General features: G+C 36.8%; 1 protein-coding gene across 3 annotated transcripts in view; it reads right to left on the bottom strand.

The window, feature by feature from the left end:
- LOC106062526 (contactin-like) overlaps positions 1-21,583 on the bottom strand; it is a 134,948-nt gene that overhangs the window by 6,433 nt on the left and 106,932 nt on the right. For all 3 annotated transcript variants that reach the window (XM_056003767.1, XM_056003768.1, XM_056003769.1), the window contains 13 exons: positions 20,285-20,397; positions 18,566-18,671; positions 16,298-16,479; positions 15,651-15,805; positions 13,962-14,082; positions 12,770-13,033; positions 9,576-9,754; positions 8,284-8,407; positions 6,858-7,037; positions 5,181-5,333; positions 2,741-2,835; positions 1,460-1,555; positions 191-335 (listed from right to left, as the gene is read on the bottom strand). In XM_056003767.1, coding sequence (XP_055859742.1) covers positions 191-335; positions 1,460-1,555; positions 2,741-2,835; positions 5,181-5,333; positions 6,858-7,037; positions 8,284-8,407; positions 9,576-9,754; positions 12,770-13,033; positions 13,962-14,082; positions 15,651-15,805; positions 16,298-16,479; positions 18,566-18,671; positions 20,285-20,397 — 1,913 coding nt within the window. The remainder of the gene's footprint in view (positions 1-190; positions 336-1,459; positions 1,556-2,740; positions 2,836-5,180; positions 5,334-6,857; positions 7,038-8,283; positions 8,408-9,575; positions 9,755-12,769; positions 13,034-13,961; positions 14,083-15,650; positions 15,806-16,297; positions 16,480-18,565; positions 18,672-20,284; positions 20,398-21,583) is intronic.

The raw sequence follows: 21,583 nt of genomic DNA, 5'->3' as shown, positions 1-21,583 counted from the left end.
ACAATGTTAAGATCAGCATGGGATTTAATTAATTAATTTTTGGTACATACATAAAAGGGAGATAAATGTTACAGTAATGAGAGATAAGGCAGCAATTGTAAGGCGGCTTCCCTTAGATAAGTTTTGATTGTTTTGTTGTTTTTTTAAATTAAGTTTTAACTTTTAGAGAAAAGGTTCAATAAAGACTTACTGTCCTCAGCCGAGTAGACTATGGTAAGTGTAGAGTTAGGACCAGGTCCAACGCTGTTGATGGCTTGCACTTTGACCTCGTAGGGTGTGTAGTAATACTCAATCCCTACTGTGGCATGGTACTCTGACACCATCAGTTGTTCCGACTGAAAAAACAAAATCACGGGTGTTTGTATTAGTTATACATTTTATTAATTTATATTTGCCATAGACTACTTATCATTCGATACCATTTAAAAGAATTCAAACCACATCTATTTTGCATTGGGGATAACCACATGCTATTGCATTGGCGAAGCAAGAGATTTGGGGATCCAAAGTACTTGGCCTCTTTAGGGGCCCCTGCATTTTGACATGCGACATCATAACATTCACTTAATAAATAAATAAGTCTAATGGGTGAAATACATGCAACATGGTCACTAATTTATATAAAAACATCATTGGCTTAATATTTAATTTTTTTAAAATTTCGTGCACTCATTTGGAGCACCTCTCAAGCGGGGGCCCGGAGCGATATTCAAATTTTGAAAAAAAAACTCCTCCACTCTAGCCTCGCCACTGGCTGAATGCGATCTTACTGTGGTCAGCTTAACGGACGACAGATTAACAGAGGCGAAGACCTTATCATTATTAATGTTATAAGCCAACAATGTAAGAGGAACATTAGGCATACAATTATTCAGATTATAAGTCAAAAATTCTCTTCATTCTTTAAATTTAATTTCCTGCGTTAGTATTTTTGTTGTTTAAGATTTAGCTTGCCTAAAACGTGTCCATCTAAAATCCAACGATGAACCCTAAGAGTGATTAGTTTTATATCTCGAAATGGTGATCCATAACCAATTGATAGTATTTAGATCTACTTTTTTGTATTTTTGTTTTTTACATTTAATGTTATTAAGTCACTAAGTCCAAATCATCTTAAAGTCATAATTCAAATCAAAGTTAATGAGTAAGTAGAGGCAGGGTGTCTGAGGGGTAAAGCGCTTAGCTTCTGAACCGAGCGTCCCGGGTTTGAAGTTGAATCCTTGTGAAGACTAAGATTTTTAATTTGGAGATCTTAAGGGCGCTTCTGAGTCCACATAAGTTACTGAAACTAAAGCGGTTGGTCGGTTTGTTAGCCAAATGATACCCTCGTTGACTGTGGGCCATAGAAAACACATGACATTTAAATCATCTGCCCTATAGACCGCATGGTTTGAAAGAGGAACTTTACTTTACTTTTAGTGAGTAAGCAATTGTAATATTTTTTTGTTGTCTAACTTACCATTTCCCATTTCCGGTTACTGTTATCTTCTTGTTGGCGTCTGTAATACACAATATACCGGATGTCCGGCGCTCCCCACTGACTTCTAGGCAGGGGCTACATGTATAGAATACAAAATATTCAAAATTGAATAGCACTTATTCTACAATGTTATACACTCTCTGTAAAACTAAGTCTCTAAAAACGTGCAGTTCTTGGCGTCACAACAACAAATATTTTGTTAGATCATGGATGTTTTCTTTTTTTTTTTTTTTAGAGCCAGTGTGATATTAAAGAGCATCGCTAATGTTTCCCAATAGGAACTTACGGGCGAAGAGTTTAGATTTATTGAATTCTTTGCACTGGCGGGGTGGGGAAAAAAAGCCCAACAAACATGTCACTATCCACACATCATTTCTCAATAGCCGTTTTAGCCGGACACCTGGACAGCTGATATGGTACAGAGATTTATTATATAAGAGAGTTTACCCGGTGTGCTCGGCCTCTCTAGCCCGCACATCATGGGATACGACCCAAAAAATGATCATATGTTTGGATGTTTCCTAAACAGAATAGTTTTTCCAGATAGGCAGAGTTTGAGTTCACTGTTTGGACAGTCAAAAATATAACAAATTTAAAATGGAAGAAAAAAATCGTTAACACGTTATTTACGAAAGTTTTGTTTTCATATGTATTTATACAATTCTTAAAGTCTTACAACAATGAGGCTTGCTACACAGATGATGGCCGAATGATCTCAGTGCCCTATGTGGTTAAGATTTTTTATATCTTATATAATACAGACGTTACTTCAAAAAAGAAGATGATTACGTTCTACTAGTCATACATTTTGTCATTCATATTAACCAATGACTTAAATTCTGCCAAGTCACTGGTTTTCCTTCCTAGCTCAGGCAGCCCATTCCATGCTCTAATAGCATTAGGGAAGAAGGAGCATTTGTACAAATTTTTCCTAGCATATGGAACGAGGAATGTGCCTTTATCTTTGTGTCTTTCTGAGTATTTTATTAAATTTTGTTTTTGTATTTGAAGATTATGGTTCAGTGTTTTATGTATAATTGCTACTTAACTTTTGAATCTTCTTTCCTGAAGGCTTTCTAAATTTAGTGATTTAACTAAAAAAGTTACTCTAGTCAAATCTGAATATTCGTTTGTTATGAATCTCACTGCTCTATTTATGTCTTTCCAGCCTGTTCTTGATTTTATTTACTGCCATGGATAGTGAATAGCTGCTCAAATGGACAAAAAAAGAAAGTCATTTGAAAGACAAAGTTTACTTACATCCCACGTGATCCTCAGTAGGCCAACACTCCCTCCTCCCCCTCCTACGTTGGAGGGGGCAAACACCGGAGCTGCATTATTCATGTGGTACCATTCTGTTGAATAATAATAATAACAATAATAATAATAATAAAAACATCTTCGTTGCCTGTCAGAAGGCGGTACTGCTGCAGACCTGCCACATCACCAGAAAATTCCTCAGTGGAAACTGTTAAAGGGACTACGATGAATTTTGTTTCTCTTTAGCGAAACTCGACCCTGGCAGCGCCAGAGAATGACTACTCGTTCATTTCTAACATAATAATAATACTTATAATAATAATCATAATCATAATAATAATAATCATAGTAATCATAATAATCAGCATCAAAATCCATTTGAGTGAGGGCATTAGAAGTTCATATCCTTTTTTGCAAAAGACATGGACAGAAATCCTGCTGTTGTGTTAGCCCATGTCTCCATACAAGTCGAGAAATTGTGGTTTTCAGACCTGTCAAGACGAAGATTAGCAATTCTGGGTAAGTCAAAAAAGTATATGAGACACGACTTCCTCTTCTCCCCCGCAGCGGGGGCACGTGAGTCGATGTTTGGCCATAGCCAAGCAAAATATGAGCTAAAGGGTCAATCTCCTGTCTTGCACTGTGCTTTAATACCTTGCTAAGGCCTGGACAGCCTTCACCATGAAAAAGCGCGATCAGCCCTCTTCATGTGCTCCCAGATTCCGTTGGCTTTTTAAGAATTGTCCCATCATTCAATATTTCCATAGTTTCCACTTCTATCTTTTGGATTGTTGCCAGAGTGTGATGGGAACTCATATCCTGCGCGGTAGGTGGTGTTAAAAAAATAATGTGTTATCAATTTTCAGGATTCTCTTTCGCATCAATAACCCATGAATAAGTAATGCAGTATTTATATAGTTCGTAGATCGTGGTTTGATGGTGATTACTTTAGTCATCCGAGGACTGAGGGCTTTGCACTGGGGTTTTATGCCTCCTCGTGTGGCTTGTGCGTCCTATGTGAGCCCGGAATGTTCAGCTGCTCACTTGACAGGTTATTCAAGCTGGAGCTAGTGTCATTGGCCTTGCTTTTCTTCTCTGGCGCTTTTCTTTTCTGCCAGCGTTGTTCTCTTTTCCTCAGCAACCTGTGCGCCAGTTTTCACAGCGCGACGCCATGATGCTCTGTCATGTACCTCTGTTTCCCAGGTGGTTGGGTCTATGCTGAACGCCTTCAGAGAAGTATTTAGAAACACGGTCGATATCAACGGAAATGAAATGGAAACAATGATCCTAGCAGGTAGAGTTAAATAATTTCAATTTTACTTTTAGATAAAACTAATAATAACAATTACAAACACTTGGATTGGAGAGTACGTTTCATGAATGTTGTTGATTATGACGTCATCTTGGTCAAGACACTTACGACGGGGTCATTACAAGACTAGGCAAAGAGAAATAACCCTTGTGATATTAACCACTATAACACTGCATTGTTTTATAACTAAACAGAACAATATTTCTATTTCTAAGAAAAACAACACAAGCAAAATATAAATAACAAGCCGACCCGTAGCATACGTCCACAGTCTTTTTTTTTCTAAGCCTCGTTCTCTGTTAACTCTAAAGTTACGTGGGGTAACTCTAGTATGACTTGCAGAAATCAAAGAGTTTTCTTTCCATGACTTTTTCATGGTGGTGTCCCCATGGTTGGGCCACGAAATGAATTTTTTTTTTTAAAAAAAGCTTAACCTAGGGAAATATTTCTCCATTTACCAACATGATGTAAGATGTATTTCCTTTTTTCGATATGCAACAAAATTAAACAATTACCACTATTAAATTAACCAATTGGTTATTTTTTTTTTTTATGTATGGTTTGTTAAGAGCCATTGACCAGTGTAGAAGATTTCAACTTGATCCGAGAATAGGATGTGGGAGAAATAATGTGTTCAAAATTGTTACCTGACAAACAAGATGACTTGATAGAAGCTTCGCAATAACAATCATATAGAATTACAGATCATGTTGGTACAAAGCCATCAGATAGGTGTAAATATCCCATTATAGATCTAATCTTCTTTTGTTTTGTATTGTGATAGTAAAGTGTATGTGTTTTGAGTGGCTGGTAGTGCAGTGTGTGTGCCTGTGTATGAAATGACCAGTGGACCTTGAGTGTACATGGTTGAGTGAACAGCAGTGTGTCAGGACTGTGTGTAAAAGGAGGTCAGTTTTAGAGAACAAGTGGCTGGAGTAAAGCACATAAATAGAGACGAATAAAATCATTGTGTTTATTGAAGCTCATGTTGTTTTAGTGGGTCTATTACATGCATTTCCTTTTTCAGAACAAACTATTTACACACACTTTAAAAGATATTTGTATTTTCAATTTTTTTGTTTCCTCCTACTGGCGTCTTACAAGTAAAAAACAAAAAGCTGATCTTACTGCTAGGTTCTGAGCTAGCTGGCCCATATCCGGCCTGGTCATTGCCAGCTGCAACTCTAAACATGTAAGAGGTACCAGGAGAGAGGCCGCCTTTGACGTCATACTTTCTAAAGATGGGATATTGCTCAGTGGTGACAGAGAAAGCCGGAACATCTAAAAATTAAATAAGCAAAAAAAATAATTTTATACATTTTTTCTCTCTCATGATTGCAAGTTTTGTCTTCCCTTTTCTATACAAAAAAAAAATTAATAAATTTAACTAATTGTTTCGAATTGGTTTATTGATTCATGTGTTGCCATCGACGTTGAAAGAGTTAGCAAAATTCTGATTTGATCCGAGAATTTGAAGTGGGAGAAACAAAAGTGTCAAATAATTTCACCCAGACAGACAGTTCAAGTAGAGTGAAAAGTTAAGTTTTCCCTTTCAGACCATGCGGTCTATAGGGCAGATGATGTTTAGGTCATAAGTATCTTTGGCCAACAGTTAAACTAAAGTCAGGTACTCACTAGAGTAAGATGGACTCAAGGGCGCCCTAACAATCCCAAAATTCATAATCCCAGTCTTTACAACAGTTTCGGCAGCCAGGCGTTTAACCATTCAGCCACCGCGCCCCCCTTTCCCCGTCGAAAGACAGACGGGATGAGTTTTTTAACTCGCCCCCTCCCACAAAAATGATATAGACCTAGCATTAAATGTAATTCGCGTCTTCATTTTTTTAAAGACCAGTTGTAATTGGCGCAGATATTAATGTGTGTTGCAGTGTGTGCGTGTGTGTGTGCGTGTGTACATATGTTTAAATGTGAATGTTAAGGCAGCTTTTCTGTCTAACTGGAACTGCTTTAATAAAGTGTCTTCTTCCGAAAAGAAATGTGAAGAATCTGTTTCTTGCTTTATGCTTGACACTTTGTAGCCTGTCTGCATTTTACCTTCTATATTTATTTTTTCCAATCTAGTTTGTGACCAGTGTTTCCCACGGAACCCTAGTATTCCGCGAGGTCTGAATATGGGGTTCCACGAACTACTGGATTAATTAACTAGTTGGCCAACACATGAAATGTTTCTCTAAAAAATAAACAAAGTATTCTGTTGAATATTCTGAAAGTGCGAAGTGATCTGTTTACGAAACTCTAAGGAAACACTGCTTTACGCAATTAGATTTAGTCTTTTTTTTTTAAACATGCAAATGTTCCAATGATAAATGTTTTGTTTTTATTGCTTGGAAGACTCCGCAGTCATGAGACATTTACATTTTTAAACAATCCCCTGCTCTTTTACATCATGGAACCATGGCTGTTGTTATGGCAAGATGAGAAATTAGTTATTTGTTTCGTAAATAGGAGAACCTTTGACTTAGAGACAATGACGCGGCTAGTAAAAAACTAGACAGGGTTTTGAGAATAGTGACATATAAACAGATGTAAATAAACTTCTTCTGGTGGCTTTAGAGAGAGGGGCTTTTTATGAAAGTAGAGAGTTAGCTTGACGACATTCGACGTTTCTCTTCGTTATTACTAAACTTTTTGTTCGACTTTCACTACCAGCGTCGACTAACTTATATTGTTGGCCTTATACCTGTGTTATTGAAGTTCGTGATTTGAGTATTGCTTCCGTTCGACTTATCTACATAATACATAGCGTTGAAGCGCCTAACACTGTATATATATATATATATATACCTTCTTCTAAGGTCTTCCACTTGCCGTTGTCATCTATAGACAGAGACTGTAGCCTGTACTTAGTGATGGGATAGCCATAGACCTCTCCGTCCTGCCACCAGATGGCGACGTTGTCATGGTCTTGTAACAGTGTGCTGTTTTTCTGCCTCATGTGAACGCCCACTGGTTCTCCGGGAGGAGCTAGTGAAAACAAAATAAAACATCATTTAAACAAGTCGAAGAAAAACAAACAATTAGATGTTACTAAGTCCAAGAAGAATACTTCATTTAATTAATTAAAATATTAACACACCATAAGCTAATGATGTCGAGGCGTAGCGGTTGAATTGTAAAGCTCTTTTGCCTCCGAACAGTTGGGTCCCGTGTTCGAATCCTGGTGAAGACAGGGATTTTCTTTTTTATTTCTGGTCTTTAGAGCGCCTCTGAGTCCACCCAGCTCTAATGGGTACCTGATATTAGTCGGGAAAAGTCAAGGCTGTTGGTCGTTGTGCTGGCCACATGACACGCTCTTTAACCGTAGGCCGCAGAAACAAAATGACCTTAACATCATCCGGCCCTTAGATCGTAAGGTCTTAAAGGGGAACTTATAAAAAATCTTGTGAAAGAAAAATATCTTTAAATAGTCAGGTAGAAATTTTTATTTATAATTAAATATTCACGTCAACAGATCAACACGTCATAAGATAGAAAAGTCAAGGAACAACATAATCAAATTTAATATATGCACAACGATAGACAGTCATTCATTTATCTTATTTGAAGTCTTGATATGTAATTCTTAAATCCTCTTTCTCTTTTGTAACCAATTATAAGGTATGTGAGTTTCGAAGTCTTCTTTGACTCACATAATTCAGAAATGGAAGTAAAATAAGTGTTACGGACTGAATGTAGTGTGGTGATAATGAAAATGACGTCAAGGAAGAGGACGTAACCATATAGTATGGAGACTTATTGTGTTTATTGATAGAATTGCTATACTGAAATCACAAAAAAATGCCAATAAAAATTTTGTTTTGAGGTTAATATATTTCTATAAGCATAGCAGGCCTTAGATAATAGGAGACCCTATGCAAAGTTAATATGGTGGGCCCTAATGAAATAGAAAAATAAACAGCGAAAAAATTAAATTACGCTATATATTAACAGAAAAAAAATTGTTCTTCAACAATGACATTGGTTATTATCAAAAGGTAAAGGCTTTAAATTCCTATGGTGGGTATGAGTGTTCTGTTCTACACCATTTTTGAAGGTCTCGTTGCCTAATTGTGTCTGGGTTTTTTTTTTACATCTGACTTTTTACACCTCTTTCGTTCTTTGCTTAAGGACACTACATTCCCTTGGGCTCGCATTTACTTACATGTTAAACGTTTCCATGTAAATGGGAAGCTTTTCTAATTTCTAAAATATACAATGCCTTATATATTACCTTTGACAGTGACGTAGGCAGTGTCCGACAGAGATCCAGATGCAGACTTGACCAAGCACGTATACTGACCAGCGTGACGCAGCTGAGCTGCTATGATGTACAGTTTCCCCGACTCCGCTTCAGGCTACGGAAGAATTATAGTCACACATATACAGAATGGTGGTTTGTATGTGCGTGTGAGTTTCTCTGTGTGTGTGTGTGTTTGTGTCAGTGTAATATCTTCCATCAATTAACTCCAAGACAGAAAACTAAAACTGTAAAACGAGATGCATGAAACACAAAACCATTACACGTTCACTTAATCTAACAAGCAAAACAAAAACCATACGTAGACGGCGAAAAGAAAATCTAAATCGACCACCTGCGGACAATGGTTATGCTTTTGTCTGGCAAAATATGTAGGTCACAGCTGGGTCTGCGCAGCCACGGGAAATACTGCATTCCTCACTGATCTTCGGACTTGAAGACAAACCTTAATATTATGTCGTTAACGTGTTCAAGTCTTGTCATCCCAGTTGTGCAATCCAGAGATTTTGTATTTCTATGTCTGATTCACGCAATTCTTTCCATGCTATAGTGGTACTATCATGGTCCCTAATCAAACCTTCCGAGCTATCGGGCAGATGATGTAGAGCTCCTCTGTCTCTGTGGCCCACGGTTAACAAGGGTGCCACGTGGCAAGCACAACGAACAAAGGCCTTGACTTTTCCCCAAGTAATGACAGGTAGGCCTACCCATTAGAGCTAGGTGAAATCCCGAAATAAAAATCGCAGACTTTAGGAAGATTCAAACCCGAGACTCCCAGTTCCTTTAATTATTTTTAAAAGCTTTATTAAGATGGAATCTATGTCCTTTCTAACGCGAATTCTATAGTTTTTTTTTGTCTTTTATATGCTATGTGCTTATAGAAATATTCTTTGTGTAAATATCCCAAAGATCCCGAAATAAAAATTACAGTCTTCACCAGGATTCGAACTTTGGACCCCCGAGTTTTACCACTCAGCTTTACCACTCCACCACCGCGCCTCCCTCTACAAAAGTAATGCCATTTATACGGCTGCTGGATGTTGCTACACGTGTTCTAGTAGTTTAAATGTGAGTGAAAATGTGAGTGAAAATGTGAGTGAAAATGTGAGTGAAAATGTGAGTGAAAATGTGAGTGAAAATGTGAGTGAAAATGTGAGTGAAAATGTGAGTGAAAATATGAGTGAAAATGGTCTGTCGTTTACTGGATGAAATTTATTTTTTTTATTTAAATTCACAACTGACTTAAATGAGTAATGACCACTGACCATGACATAATGTGCTCGGTCATCACTGCTTGATGTAAAGTCCAGGACGTGGGAATAGAATCGCCACTCATACGTCACGTCCACTTTGCTTTTATCAAAGGAGGCTTTACAAGGAAGTACTGTTGTACTGTTCTGTTCTACTTCTATGTCATCGGGTTTTTCCGAGAATACGATCTCATCTAAGCAAAGTATACAAATCTTTTATTTAAAAAAAAAGGTTATCTAAAGAACTCCGACCTCAAAACTGTATCAATAATGAATAAGTTATTTCCGATAATCTATATTAAGTAAAATACAGAGAGTACAGCAATTGACTAATTGAATATTTTTGTTTATTAATTCCTGTTTTGGAAGGAACAATAAATTTTTATTTAAAGTATCAGCTTGATCGGAAAATGCTTTAGGGAGAAATAGTGTTGGCAATTATTTAAAGGAACTAAACACAACAAACAAGCCATATCTGTATATAGTAAAGTATTAGTTTCCCTTGTTGGTATTAAACCAGTGATTAATTGTATGACTAGTTACTTTTTTTTTTTCATGTCTTGTCAATGCAAATCAAAATTTTTATGAGAATTTTTAACTTAATTCGAGAACGGGTAAGGGAAGAACTAACGTGTACAAACCTTTTACTAGATAAACTGAAAGTAAGTTGATATAATCTTTGTGATAATAATAATGATACACTTAACAGCGCTTTATAAATAAAATTATTATTATTATTATTATTATGTTATAATTGTCTTATTTGTTGATGTTACCATTAGCTCATTACGAAATCGTTTCATTTTGACAAAACCTTTAGTTAACGGGTATCTTCGCTTACACTAAAATCTTCTAGGGGTGGGGTGCTGTCAATAAGCTGGCTGGACAAGGTTCTCGAAAACGGATTTAACGATTTTTTTTCTAGAACTTTGACAGTTGATGTATATTGCTGTGAAAAGAATGACTAACTCGTTGGCTACATTTCAAACTGGTTGGCTACATTACTAACTCGTTGGCTACATTACTAACTCGTTGGCTACATTACTAAATCGTTGGCTACATTACTAACTCGTTGGCTACATTACTAGCTCGTTGGCGACATTACTAACTCGTTGGCTACATTGGGAAAACTCTGGTTTGACAAATACAATTTTTGAACGTAGAAAAAGAAATTAATTTAAATTTGGCCACAGAACTAGAAAACGGGCTAAATGTCTTCGGGTATTTACGCATTTCATTTTAAAGGTTCATTAAATTAATTTTAAGAAAAATTGTGGCAATCGTCTATTAAATCTATTCACGTAATCAGGATTCTTTCTTAGTTGGAAATTGGGCGGGGTAAAAAATATGTATTTTTTAAATCTAACATTTATTAGTTACTCTTAGGAAAATAATGGCTGTATTAGTTGTATAAAGCAGGTATTGTCTTTTTGAAAAAAAAGTATTTTTATTACTTTTCTTGTTATAAAGTACAGACATTCTTTCAAAAAAGTGGTGTATAACAAAAACATTAATAAATTCTTACATTATGTTCATGTATTATAAATCATTTTATGTAGAAAAATTATGTCAGTTTGGGTATCGAGCCCGCGACATTCGCGTTATTATCGCTACGTTCTAGTTACCTAGCTAAATGCATACTATACAAGGTCAAACTTAAATGACATTTAAATAAATATTTTAAAAAATGGCTGCCATATTTCGTCCATATAACGTAAAATAATAAATGTCATCAATTCAATGATTAATTAACTAATTTATCATCAATTCAATGATTAATGTACTAATCTTTCATCAATTCAATGATTAATGAACTAATATATCATCAATTCAATGATTAATGAACTAATATATCATCAATTCAATGATTAAAGGAACTAATCTATCATCAATTCAATGATTAATGAATTGATCTTTCTGAAGATTCAATAACATGTGTTCATGTGAGAAAGTTCAGTGATAGATATTGAAAGGAAGTCAAAATAATGATTCGAATTTTGAGATCTTGTAATTTTAATTATGGATAATATATTGAAGAAATGGAAAACAAACATGATTTGTAACAGTGTTTTATTAGAAATAGAAAGGAACCTTTTATTTGTAATAAAACTCATCGTTTGGACTATGTCACTGTATTTTACTAAAAAGATTACGTAACTAGAAGGGGAGGTAAGTATATTTAGCGCAACTCTGATGAGCTTAATTTTCCATTAACCAGTGCAATACTTCTCGGTCTCAACCTGGCGCTCGGGTTATTGTTCGTGTAAACGAGTAGGACCGAAATGGAGTACAAAAAAGGGAACCAGTGTTGGGGAGCCTAAGGTTCAACCCGGTATCATGGAATCGACAGATCAGAGCGCAAAGCAGGCGACCAGGCAGCCATTTACTGTCTCTCCTCTAGTGCTACGAAACTAGGATGCATACATATTACAGATATGGAGACTGCACTTGGGACCTAATTTTGAACGAGAGAAGATAGTGAATTAACTCTTTCTCTCCTAATTAACGATACCATCATTCATTTGACCCCTTTAAATAAAATTAATTTTTGGTTTTGTAAACGTGTATTTGTGTTATATAAAAAGAGCATGCACTCTCCTATAATTCTATACCAAAAGTAACGTTTTCTGATTACAAACAAAAATGTTATTGAAGTTGAATCATAACAGGGTAGAATGTACAAATGCGAAAAATGAACAATTCTGTCAGAACGTGGAAAATAATTACGGAGATAAAGATGAAAAAAAAAAAAGAAAATAAAGGACTTAGTAAACCAGTGAACCCAGACAACTAGCCTAGCAGTAACGCATTACTAAGCTAGCTAACCACTTAACTTTTATTTTTGTGCTACGAAACTAAATCTTATAAGAAAAGGATTGTGGGAATTAAATTATGGCTTTTTAAATTATGGCTTTTATATAGCGCTACTTTCATGCTTATAGCCATGCTCAGAGCGCTTTGATCCAATCTCAGTTGTGGACCAGTGGGGGAGGGGGTATCTAGGAGAAGATGTTCCCGTGCTGCCTTCAGGCGCTCAGTAAACACAACTCTGCCCGAGTAGGGTGTCGAACCTCGAGCCCCCTTCTAGGTAGCCAAGCCAAGCCAAGTACAAACGCACTTAGCCTCTCGACCACGCTTCCCATGAATTATTTCAAGATGCAATTGAAAAGTAAACGCTAAGAACGGCTCTGTTACCTTGAGTCTATTACCTTGTATGTCCAACCAACACGACGACTTGGCTTCCCCCAGCTGGTTGGTCGCCACGCACGTGTACTCCCCAGCGTCGGATCTCGTTAGAGACGACAGCTCAAGATCTCCGTTGGGCTTAACGTGACCAAGCTCCACGCCTCCCTTCAACCATTTGATCGTCGCCCTTGGTGCCGCCTCCGGTATACAGGAGATAGTAATGTTACCTCCGACGGCGCCTTGCTTGGACATTTCGACTGGATTTCTGAGGAATGTGGGCGCAAAGGCTGGAAAGAAGAAAAATAAATGTTAACAGCACCAAGGTATGTGTAATTATATTGTCTCATAATTACATATACAACTAGTCAAAATCGAATTCACGTGGAAACTATTTTGCAGATTGTAGTTCAACCATATAGCCATCAAATGAATTGACGTTGTCAAATATGATTGATAATGTCAGATTGTGCCAGGAGTATGTACTGTAAGTGTATTGTTCTCATTGTCTAGACTACCAATACTAGTTAACGATTACATGATGATATTGCTATATATTGTAAATAGAAAAAACACAAATTTAAATTCTAGTCACATAATAAATTAAACTAAAAACAGTTTCTTGATTAATAGCGCATCTAATGTATACAAGGCTGTTGATCATGGAAAAGGAGGGGGGGGGTCTATTTAATTTTTCTTTTTCATCGTCTGCACCTGTCTTTAGCAAGGACTCTTTGATTTGTGCCCGCCACCTGTCTCAGGAGCTGTTATCTGCTTATCCCTATGCTAGTAAAGGTAAAATGGCGCCTGCTTTGATCTTTATAGCATTTCCACGAGGCACCTCTGTTACGCTGTCCGCTATTATGCTCACCAGGAAAAAAAAAGGATCGCACTCGGTATGTGGTCATCCCCCATAGAGGAATAGGTGTGGTTGGAATTCATTTGAATTGATTATTTCATATATATATCATATGTCCTAATAAAGTAATAAAATATACTTTGTCTAATTTATTTTATGAAATTTTATTATTTATCGCATTTATATTATATAGTTTCAATTTACTTATAGAGATAAACAAATAATATTTATAAAAGTTGTTAACTTCATTATCTGAAATATGTTTATCATTTTTTAAGGGGAAAAAAGTAAAATTTTCAAAATAACGAATTCTAAAAAATCGAGATACTCTGAATGTATAAAATATTTGATATACTTACATAAAGCCCTAAGCTGTGCTGACGACCTTGACACCCCAAACTGATTGGAAGCTTGACATTGGTACATCCCACTGTGTTTCTTAGAGTCAACTTTCTCTATTTTCAGAGTATTCCTGACAACCTAAACACAGTCACGTGTCAATAATATATCAACACCATAGACTACGTGATGATTAGAGAACTATTACAGATTCAATTTAGATCCAACATTAGACTGAATCTAGCGAAATGTTGGCTCACTGTAAGAGACTATATAAAAAAAAAAAAGTAAAGTGCCCATTCAGACCTTGTGGTCTATAGGGCAAATGATGTAAAGGTCATCTGATTCAGTGGCCTACGGTTACGAGGGTGTCATGTGGCCAGCACAACGACCAACCGCCTTTACTTTTCCCCAACTAATGTCAGGTACCCATTTGAGCTGGGTGGACTCAGAGGCGCCCGAAGATCCCGAAATTAAAAATCCCAGTCTTCACCAGGATTCGAACCCCGGACCCCGGTTCGGTAGCCAAGCCACCGCGCTCAGCCACCGCGCCTCCGTAAGAGACTTGGAAGTCGCACTAAACAGGACGAACATGAATACGACCTAAAATGTGACATTTTTTTCGGGATAAGATAGGAGCGTAGAATAAATTAGCTGTTACTGCCAGCATTCGCAGCTTTTTATCATATATACCTACAAAGAGACAGACTCAATCCTTTATTGTGTTATTAAAAAGTGTTGAACTTAGATGCCAGACATTACGGCAAACATTACATAACCTAATGTTTTTATGAGAAATAATACAACAAAGACTTTTTTTCTTGAGGCTATTTCAAAAAGCACATATTGGTACTGAGAGGATAGACATTGTGTAATCGAAACATTAACGAGAATGAATCTTCTTGTTTCGAAGTCAAGAAGATAATTAGAAAAGGGTTGGGTAGGGAGGGAGCCAGGAACGCCAGCCTAAGCATGAAGCTAGAGTAAGGCCAACAGATATAAAGCTACTAGTTCAATTGTCTAAGGGGACGAAACCCTACATATTTAGCCGTATCTGGAATACTGAAGGATTAATTTCCCTTTGTTGGCATCAAACAAAATAATTAATTAGCAGTATTTAATAAATTAACTTGTTACTTTTTAATTGATTCATGCCATGTTTATGCCAATAAATAATTGTGCAAAGTGTAAAATTGATCTGAGAATCTGTGTGGGAGAAATAACGTTTACAAACGTCGGATCAGAGAGAAAAACATATTGAGTTGATGAAAGCTTTAAAAAGTCTTTAAAAACATTTGTACAGCTTATAATTTTTAAATGCTTTTTTTTTCAATGAAATTGCATGATCCTCTATCTATTTCTGTCTCTTTCTCTCTCTGTTTCTCTCTGTCTGTCTCTCTCTCTTCCTAGAACCCCCATTTTTTAGAGAAATAGAGAGAGAGAGAGAGAGAGAGAAAGAAGAACGGATAGAAAAGTGGAAAGATTATAAGGAGAGAGTGCTTATTTGTGCTCGCGAGATATAGAGCAGTCAAACATGGAAGTGAATGAATACAGTATTGAAACACATGAACATTTGACAAAATTTAACTAAACAAAGCCGAACTCTGCTAATCTATATGATGTATTGTACATTACACAAATATATTGCACATTACACAAATATATTGCACATTACACAAATATATTGCACATTACACAAATGTAAGCACCTTTATTCCATCCACCGAATCTGTCTTCAGGAGTTGTCCATCCTTGAACCAGGTGTAAACGGGTTTCGGCATGGCCAGTGTAAAGCAAGTCCAGGTAAGACTAGACCCTTCATCCAGATGCTGATTTCGTAGAGGATATGGGAAGAACGGCCGAGCTGGTGGAGATGTGTAAGATGAAAGAATTTAGAAAAGCTGTGCTACTTTTAAGTTTAAATATTAAATGTCTATCTTATTAGTCTTCAATTAGGCCTACTTAATAAGAGTTATAACCCATTTGTTAAAGAATTTTATAATTACCTATAATTTAAAATAACATATATTATGTTTTTGTTTATTATGTCTCAGAAATTCCTTCAGAAAAGAAAGTCATTACTTCTTAGTTGAAGTATCCCTCTGGACTGCAGGGAAACAGGCAGGGCCTCAAACTCGGGACCATCCACTCGATAGTCCTTAACTCACACCATACGACCAAGTACCCAACTAAGCAGCTTATTCTGAGGGTTTGACGAGGTCTTTTGTAACAGAAGTCTGCCACCAATGTCATAAAGGATACGTAAGTCAAATTGGCTTTCCAATAACTTTTACCAAAGACACACAAGCTCGCATCTGGCTGACCTATCACCTGGCTGACCTTTCATCTGACTGACCTTTCATCTGGAGATACACTGTCTTGTTGGCTATGTTGTGTGGGGACCTTACAATGCAAGTGTAGGCTCCTGTGTCCCCCAAACTGGCCTTTGGTAGGACAAGAACACGATTGTGGTCTAGCAGGTAGGAGCTCGGATTCATCTGACCACCTTCTCTGATCCATCGGTACTCCAGCGGTAGCCTGTGTGGAATTCAAACCCATTAACTGCGATAATATATTTTAAAATTTTAAGTATTTCAGACAGCTTGTACTCATACTCTACGCTTCGTATTTTAATCCTATTTAAATACAATCTGCGAACGTTCAAAATTTCTACTTGATCCGTGTGATTGTCAAAAGAGCTGAGCCGAAGGCTCTTCGAACTCTAGGCGTGTAAGCCTGCTTGAACAAACCGTTCTGTCTGGAGAGGTCCAAGTCAATGCCTATGTAAGACATTGCTATTTCCGGGCACATAGCTAGAATACATGGCCGAAGGCCGAGCACACCGGGAACCCCCGCCATTTTCCTATGTTGTACCAAGCTAACCGTGCAGGTCTCACAGTTATTGCAACGGTCCCTTGAGGAACGGCGTATGGATTATCGACAGAAGTGGAAGCTCTCTTTCAACTTCGCACTGTGTAATGGAAAATCTCTCGCATTCCCTTGGACACTCCCACAGGAGTTTTGTTTTGCTATTCATTTAGCCTAACCACTTCCTCTAGTGATCGTTTCCACCTGAGTGCCACGTTGAAACAGAATAGCGTACCCTGGTCAACTTGAACCAACTCATGTTATAGTGTGTGTGTGTTCATGCATATTACATATACATATACGTGTGTGTGTTGGCTGATGCAATTTTTGAAGTATTAACGGCGTGTTTGTTTGTTTGTTACAAGGTCTTAGGGGCTCGCAAAGACCTTCCTTCAGGGAACAATACCAGGAAAAAGAAGAAAGGGCAGACAGAGAAAGCGATGGGAAGAAGGACAGTCCAGAGCGCCTGTGAGTGTATAAAAGATGGTGACGGGCTGATTGCGCCACGGAGGTGGACAAACGTGTAAATACTGACGGGGGAGAACTGTGAATTGAGAGACATGTTTAAACACCTGGAAAAAGACCTTGCGATCTATGGGTCAGGTGATGCAAAGGTCATCTGCTCCTGTGGCCTACGGTTAATGAGGGTGTCATGTGGCCAGCACAACAACCAACCGCCTTTACTTTTCCCCAACTAATGTCAGGTACCCATTAGAGCAAGCCGGACTCAGAAGCGCCTTAAAATCACGAAATTCAAAGTCCCAGTTTTCACCAGGATTCGAATCCGAAACCATCGGTTCGTAAGCGAGCGCTTTATCACTCAGCCACCGCGCCTCAACTTAAACAACTGTGACCTCTTGTTATTCGGTTTCTGTTTTGGTATGCTTCTGCAGTGACATTAAAAGCTTGTAAATATCCAATAAAATAACAAGCAAAATGTAGCAGAAAAAAATCTTTAAAAAAAAAGTTTATCGAATGGAAATATCCGCAAAATCACTGTTATATATCTCAATAGCTGCAGAAATAAGCTTCCTTTTCTATATAAAACAAAATTAATTTATTAGTTGGCACTTATAAATAAACGTAATGTTTAATTTTTTAATTGATTCATATATTGTTATTGACTATAAATAATGATGCCAACTTTCAACTTGAGTAGTGGGAGAATACATGTAGAAAACGTACAAAGAGAAATATCTCGCAAATACAACCTCACCAATCAATGAGTAGCATTCATTTCTTTCCTTTATTTTCGATACCAAACAAAATAATTATCAATAGTTAATTAACTAATTGGTTACTTTTTTATAAAATTGATTTCTCTTTTGTTAGATAAAATAAATGAGTAAAGTGTTAACTTAATCCTAGAATGGTTGGGTAGAGATGACATGTAAAAAAAAGTGTACCAGAAAGAGGACAGATAGACAGAGTTGATATAAGCTTTGTTCAAAATTGTTTGAGCAACATACAGAAACACCTTCCACCTATGTTTTTGTTTTATGTTTTTAACGATGAAGAATTTGCAAGCTGAATAGAGGAATTGTAAAAGAAAAGAAAAACTGACGATATGATAGTATAGATGATGAAGAAACAGTTCTCTTCTGTCGGCACAGATTCATGATTAAAAAAAAACTTTCAATGGGTACTATAATTTGGGCTCTATACTGGACACCAAAAATATAAGCTTTAATGTAGTAGCTTTTATATAGTCTAGCAGTTGGGGAACATTCCAAAGATGACTATATGCATGAGTTACCTCCCGAAAGCCAAACACTCTATGTAAATGTCGTCTCCTACCATTGGAACCTCTGGGAACACTTGAGGGAACTTGTTCTGTATATCTGGTCCGTATGTGTTGGCATCTGCAACAATGACATGTTCAATTAGGTTTAGATTACTCTATTTTACGACTCCTCTATTCAACTTGCAAATTCATCGGCCCGAAAAAAAATGGGTGGGAAAACCTGGACACGGATCACGAAAACGGCTCTAACGATTTTCCTAGAAATTTGATAGTTGATAATTGATATACATCTTAAGGGAAAAGATTTACTACCTATTTGGTCACGTTGGGAAAACTTTAGGTTTGGCCGTTATAATTTATTTAAGACAAAAAAAAATAATAATACATAATTGGCTTTAGGACTAGAAAATATCTTAGACTACGTCTTCGGGTATTTACATGTGTAAGTTGTTTTTCTTGAATCAAGAGTTACTTAAAATTATATATGACTCCAATCCTCTTAAAGTACATAGTTTATCAACACTTCCATACAGTATGTAAGCCTACACCTGAGACACTAAGATAGTTGACTATAGGTATCAGTCAAAGATGGGAGTCTCCAGTCGAGTATTTTTTACCTCAAGTCATGCGTGTTTCTGAATCGCCTTACACCCAACCAGGGCTTTTTTTTTTTGTTGTGACGGTAAGCAGGGGCGGGCTGGCTATAGGAACATTCGGGCAAATGCCCGGTGGGCCGGTACCCAAATGGGCTGGTAGGGCCACGAAAGGGCCGCATGGATGGCATTATAGCAGGCATCAAATTGTTAAAGCCTTATACAAACTTTATAAAAAGGCCCTCTGAGCGTTGTGTTAAAAAACAAAACGTTCACAGACTCTACAGTGTAATACCATTTTAATTTTAACACATTTACCTAATATTATGATAGCCTACATCCGTAGTTAGTGCTACTAGTAAGGCTTCATCCTTTTAGGGCCTACACATTTAGCGATTAAAAAGCAACATAAGGCATATATTTGTATAAAGATTTAGAGTTCACTGTATACATGCATATCGATACATTATCAAACTTAACATAATGACTTAGAGGACAGGTAGGTCTAGAGTGGTAAGCCCATCATATGATATACAAGTTATGAGCCGGATTGTATAGAAATACCCAGTCCGCCACTGACGGTAAGCACCGGTAAAATAGTTACATCGGGAAATTGGCGTAAAAGTCATTATCATCTTTTCACGATAGAAATAAAGACATTAAGAATTGGCGTATTTTCTTACTTGCATCCAGTTGTCATTGTGGGTAATAAATTGTACTTGACAATATTGTAATCCAGGCAATACAATAAATAAACTAGCCAAACTAAATCAGAATTTGAAAAGGAAAACAGATATGTGCCCCGCCTTCCCCACATTTTATTTCCGCCACTGCCATTTTATTACATAGAGCTAGCCAGGAAAACCAGTGACTTGGCAGAATTTAAGTCATTGGTTAATATGCATGACTAAATGCATGACGCGTAGGACGTAATCAGATTCTTTTTTAATTAAAGTAACGTCTGTATTATATAAGATAAGATAAGAGGTAAACCAAAAGTGGTGATGTAACGTTTGTCTAACATTCTCCTCTGATGATCAGACACGTGACCAGCTTCCCTGTTTTATCTCCACCCCTGCTTTTAAGTCTATAGTTCTGAACAAAAAGTCAACAGTACGAGTATTTTAGTATAACCTACTTTCTCCCCTGATGTTCATACTTGTACCCAGGGACGTCCGAGACGGAGGCTGTTCTCCGGACAGTACTTGACCAGGCCCTGGAGCCATGACCACCAGGCAGTAGTACTCCTCTCTATGACAAGAAAAAATGAGAGTGTTAAGTGATAGTGTCTAGGTGGCATCGTTCAAGTCTTAAGGACTCAGAGAATATTTTTCAAGATATTATTTGAAAAAGTGCATAAATAACATTAAAATAAACAATATATATAACGATTTTCAATATACCTTTTATAAACAGAAAAATATATATATACATGATGGAATATGTGCATAAAAACATAACTTCTTTTTGTCTCAAAGGAACATTTGAGACAGTGGAGTAATTTACAAGCTTCTTAGAAAACTCGTTCAGAAAAATATCAAACACGTGACCTCCGTAATTAAACCTACCACACACGTACACACATCTTAAAAAATACTTCTCTGGTTTATGTTACTTTCCAGGTATATCTAACTGGATTGTAGCACCTTCACATTTACCTATCGCTTAGTCTGTTGAGCCCTTGGGGTACCACCAGGAGTGGTATTGCATTGGATAGAACCTCGTTCAATGGCAGGCCATTATTTCCAATCGACAATTCCCATCGCTTTGGAATGAATAAATGTATGTGCGTGTGTGTAAAAAAAAAATATTTCGATGTAGAAGGACTAGTGTGCTATTTTGAGACAAAGGCTGCTTATGTTTTTTAAAACGGTGAATGAAGGCTGATGATAGAAGCGTTCTGATTGGATAACGAGAAGATGTGGGGAGAGAAGACATCTTAGGATTCGATCTGTAGTTGCTACTTAACTATACCGCTACGTAAAGCTTAGAGATAGTCGGGGATACAAATAAAAAATTATGTTTGGTGCTTAGAAGAATTGTAAGTTGTTTTTTTTTTTTCACATGACATATAGAGGATTTTGAAATAAACGGATTGAAACGTTACACAAATTGCTCATTAGGTCAAACGTAGTCATGAATGTGACCCTTTCAAACATAGGTATAACAAACAAAATCAAAACAAAGATTATACAAAGGGGAAGAACTCCAAATTTACAACTATATCTCTCAATCTTGTTGAAATTATTTCCCTTTTTTGTATTAACAAAATAGTTAATTACCCCTAAATTAATTGACCGATCGGTTGATTTCTTAAATTGATTCATGCTTTGTTAGGCACAATAAATAATTGTGTAAAGTTTTCACTTGATCGGAGAATGGCTGTGAAAGAAATAATGAATTTGTTTGTTTTTTTCTTTCACACAAAAACAAAATT

This window comes from Biomphalaria glabrata, chromosome 11 (genome assembly GCF_947242115.1).
Source record: "Biomphalaria glabrata chromosome 11, xgBioGlab47.1, whole genome shotgun sequence".
In the NCBI taxonomy this organism is placed as follows: Eukaryota; Metazoa; Mollusca; class Gastropoda; family Planorbidae; genus Biomphalaria; species Biomphalaria glabrata.
Note: the sequence above shows the minus strand (reverse complement) of the source record. Positions and strands in the feature narration are given on the sequence as shown.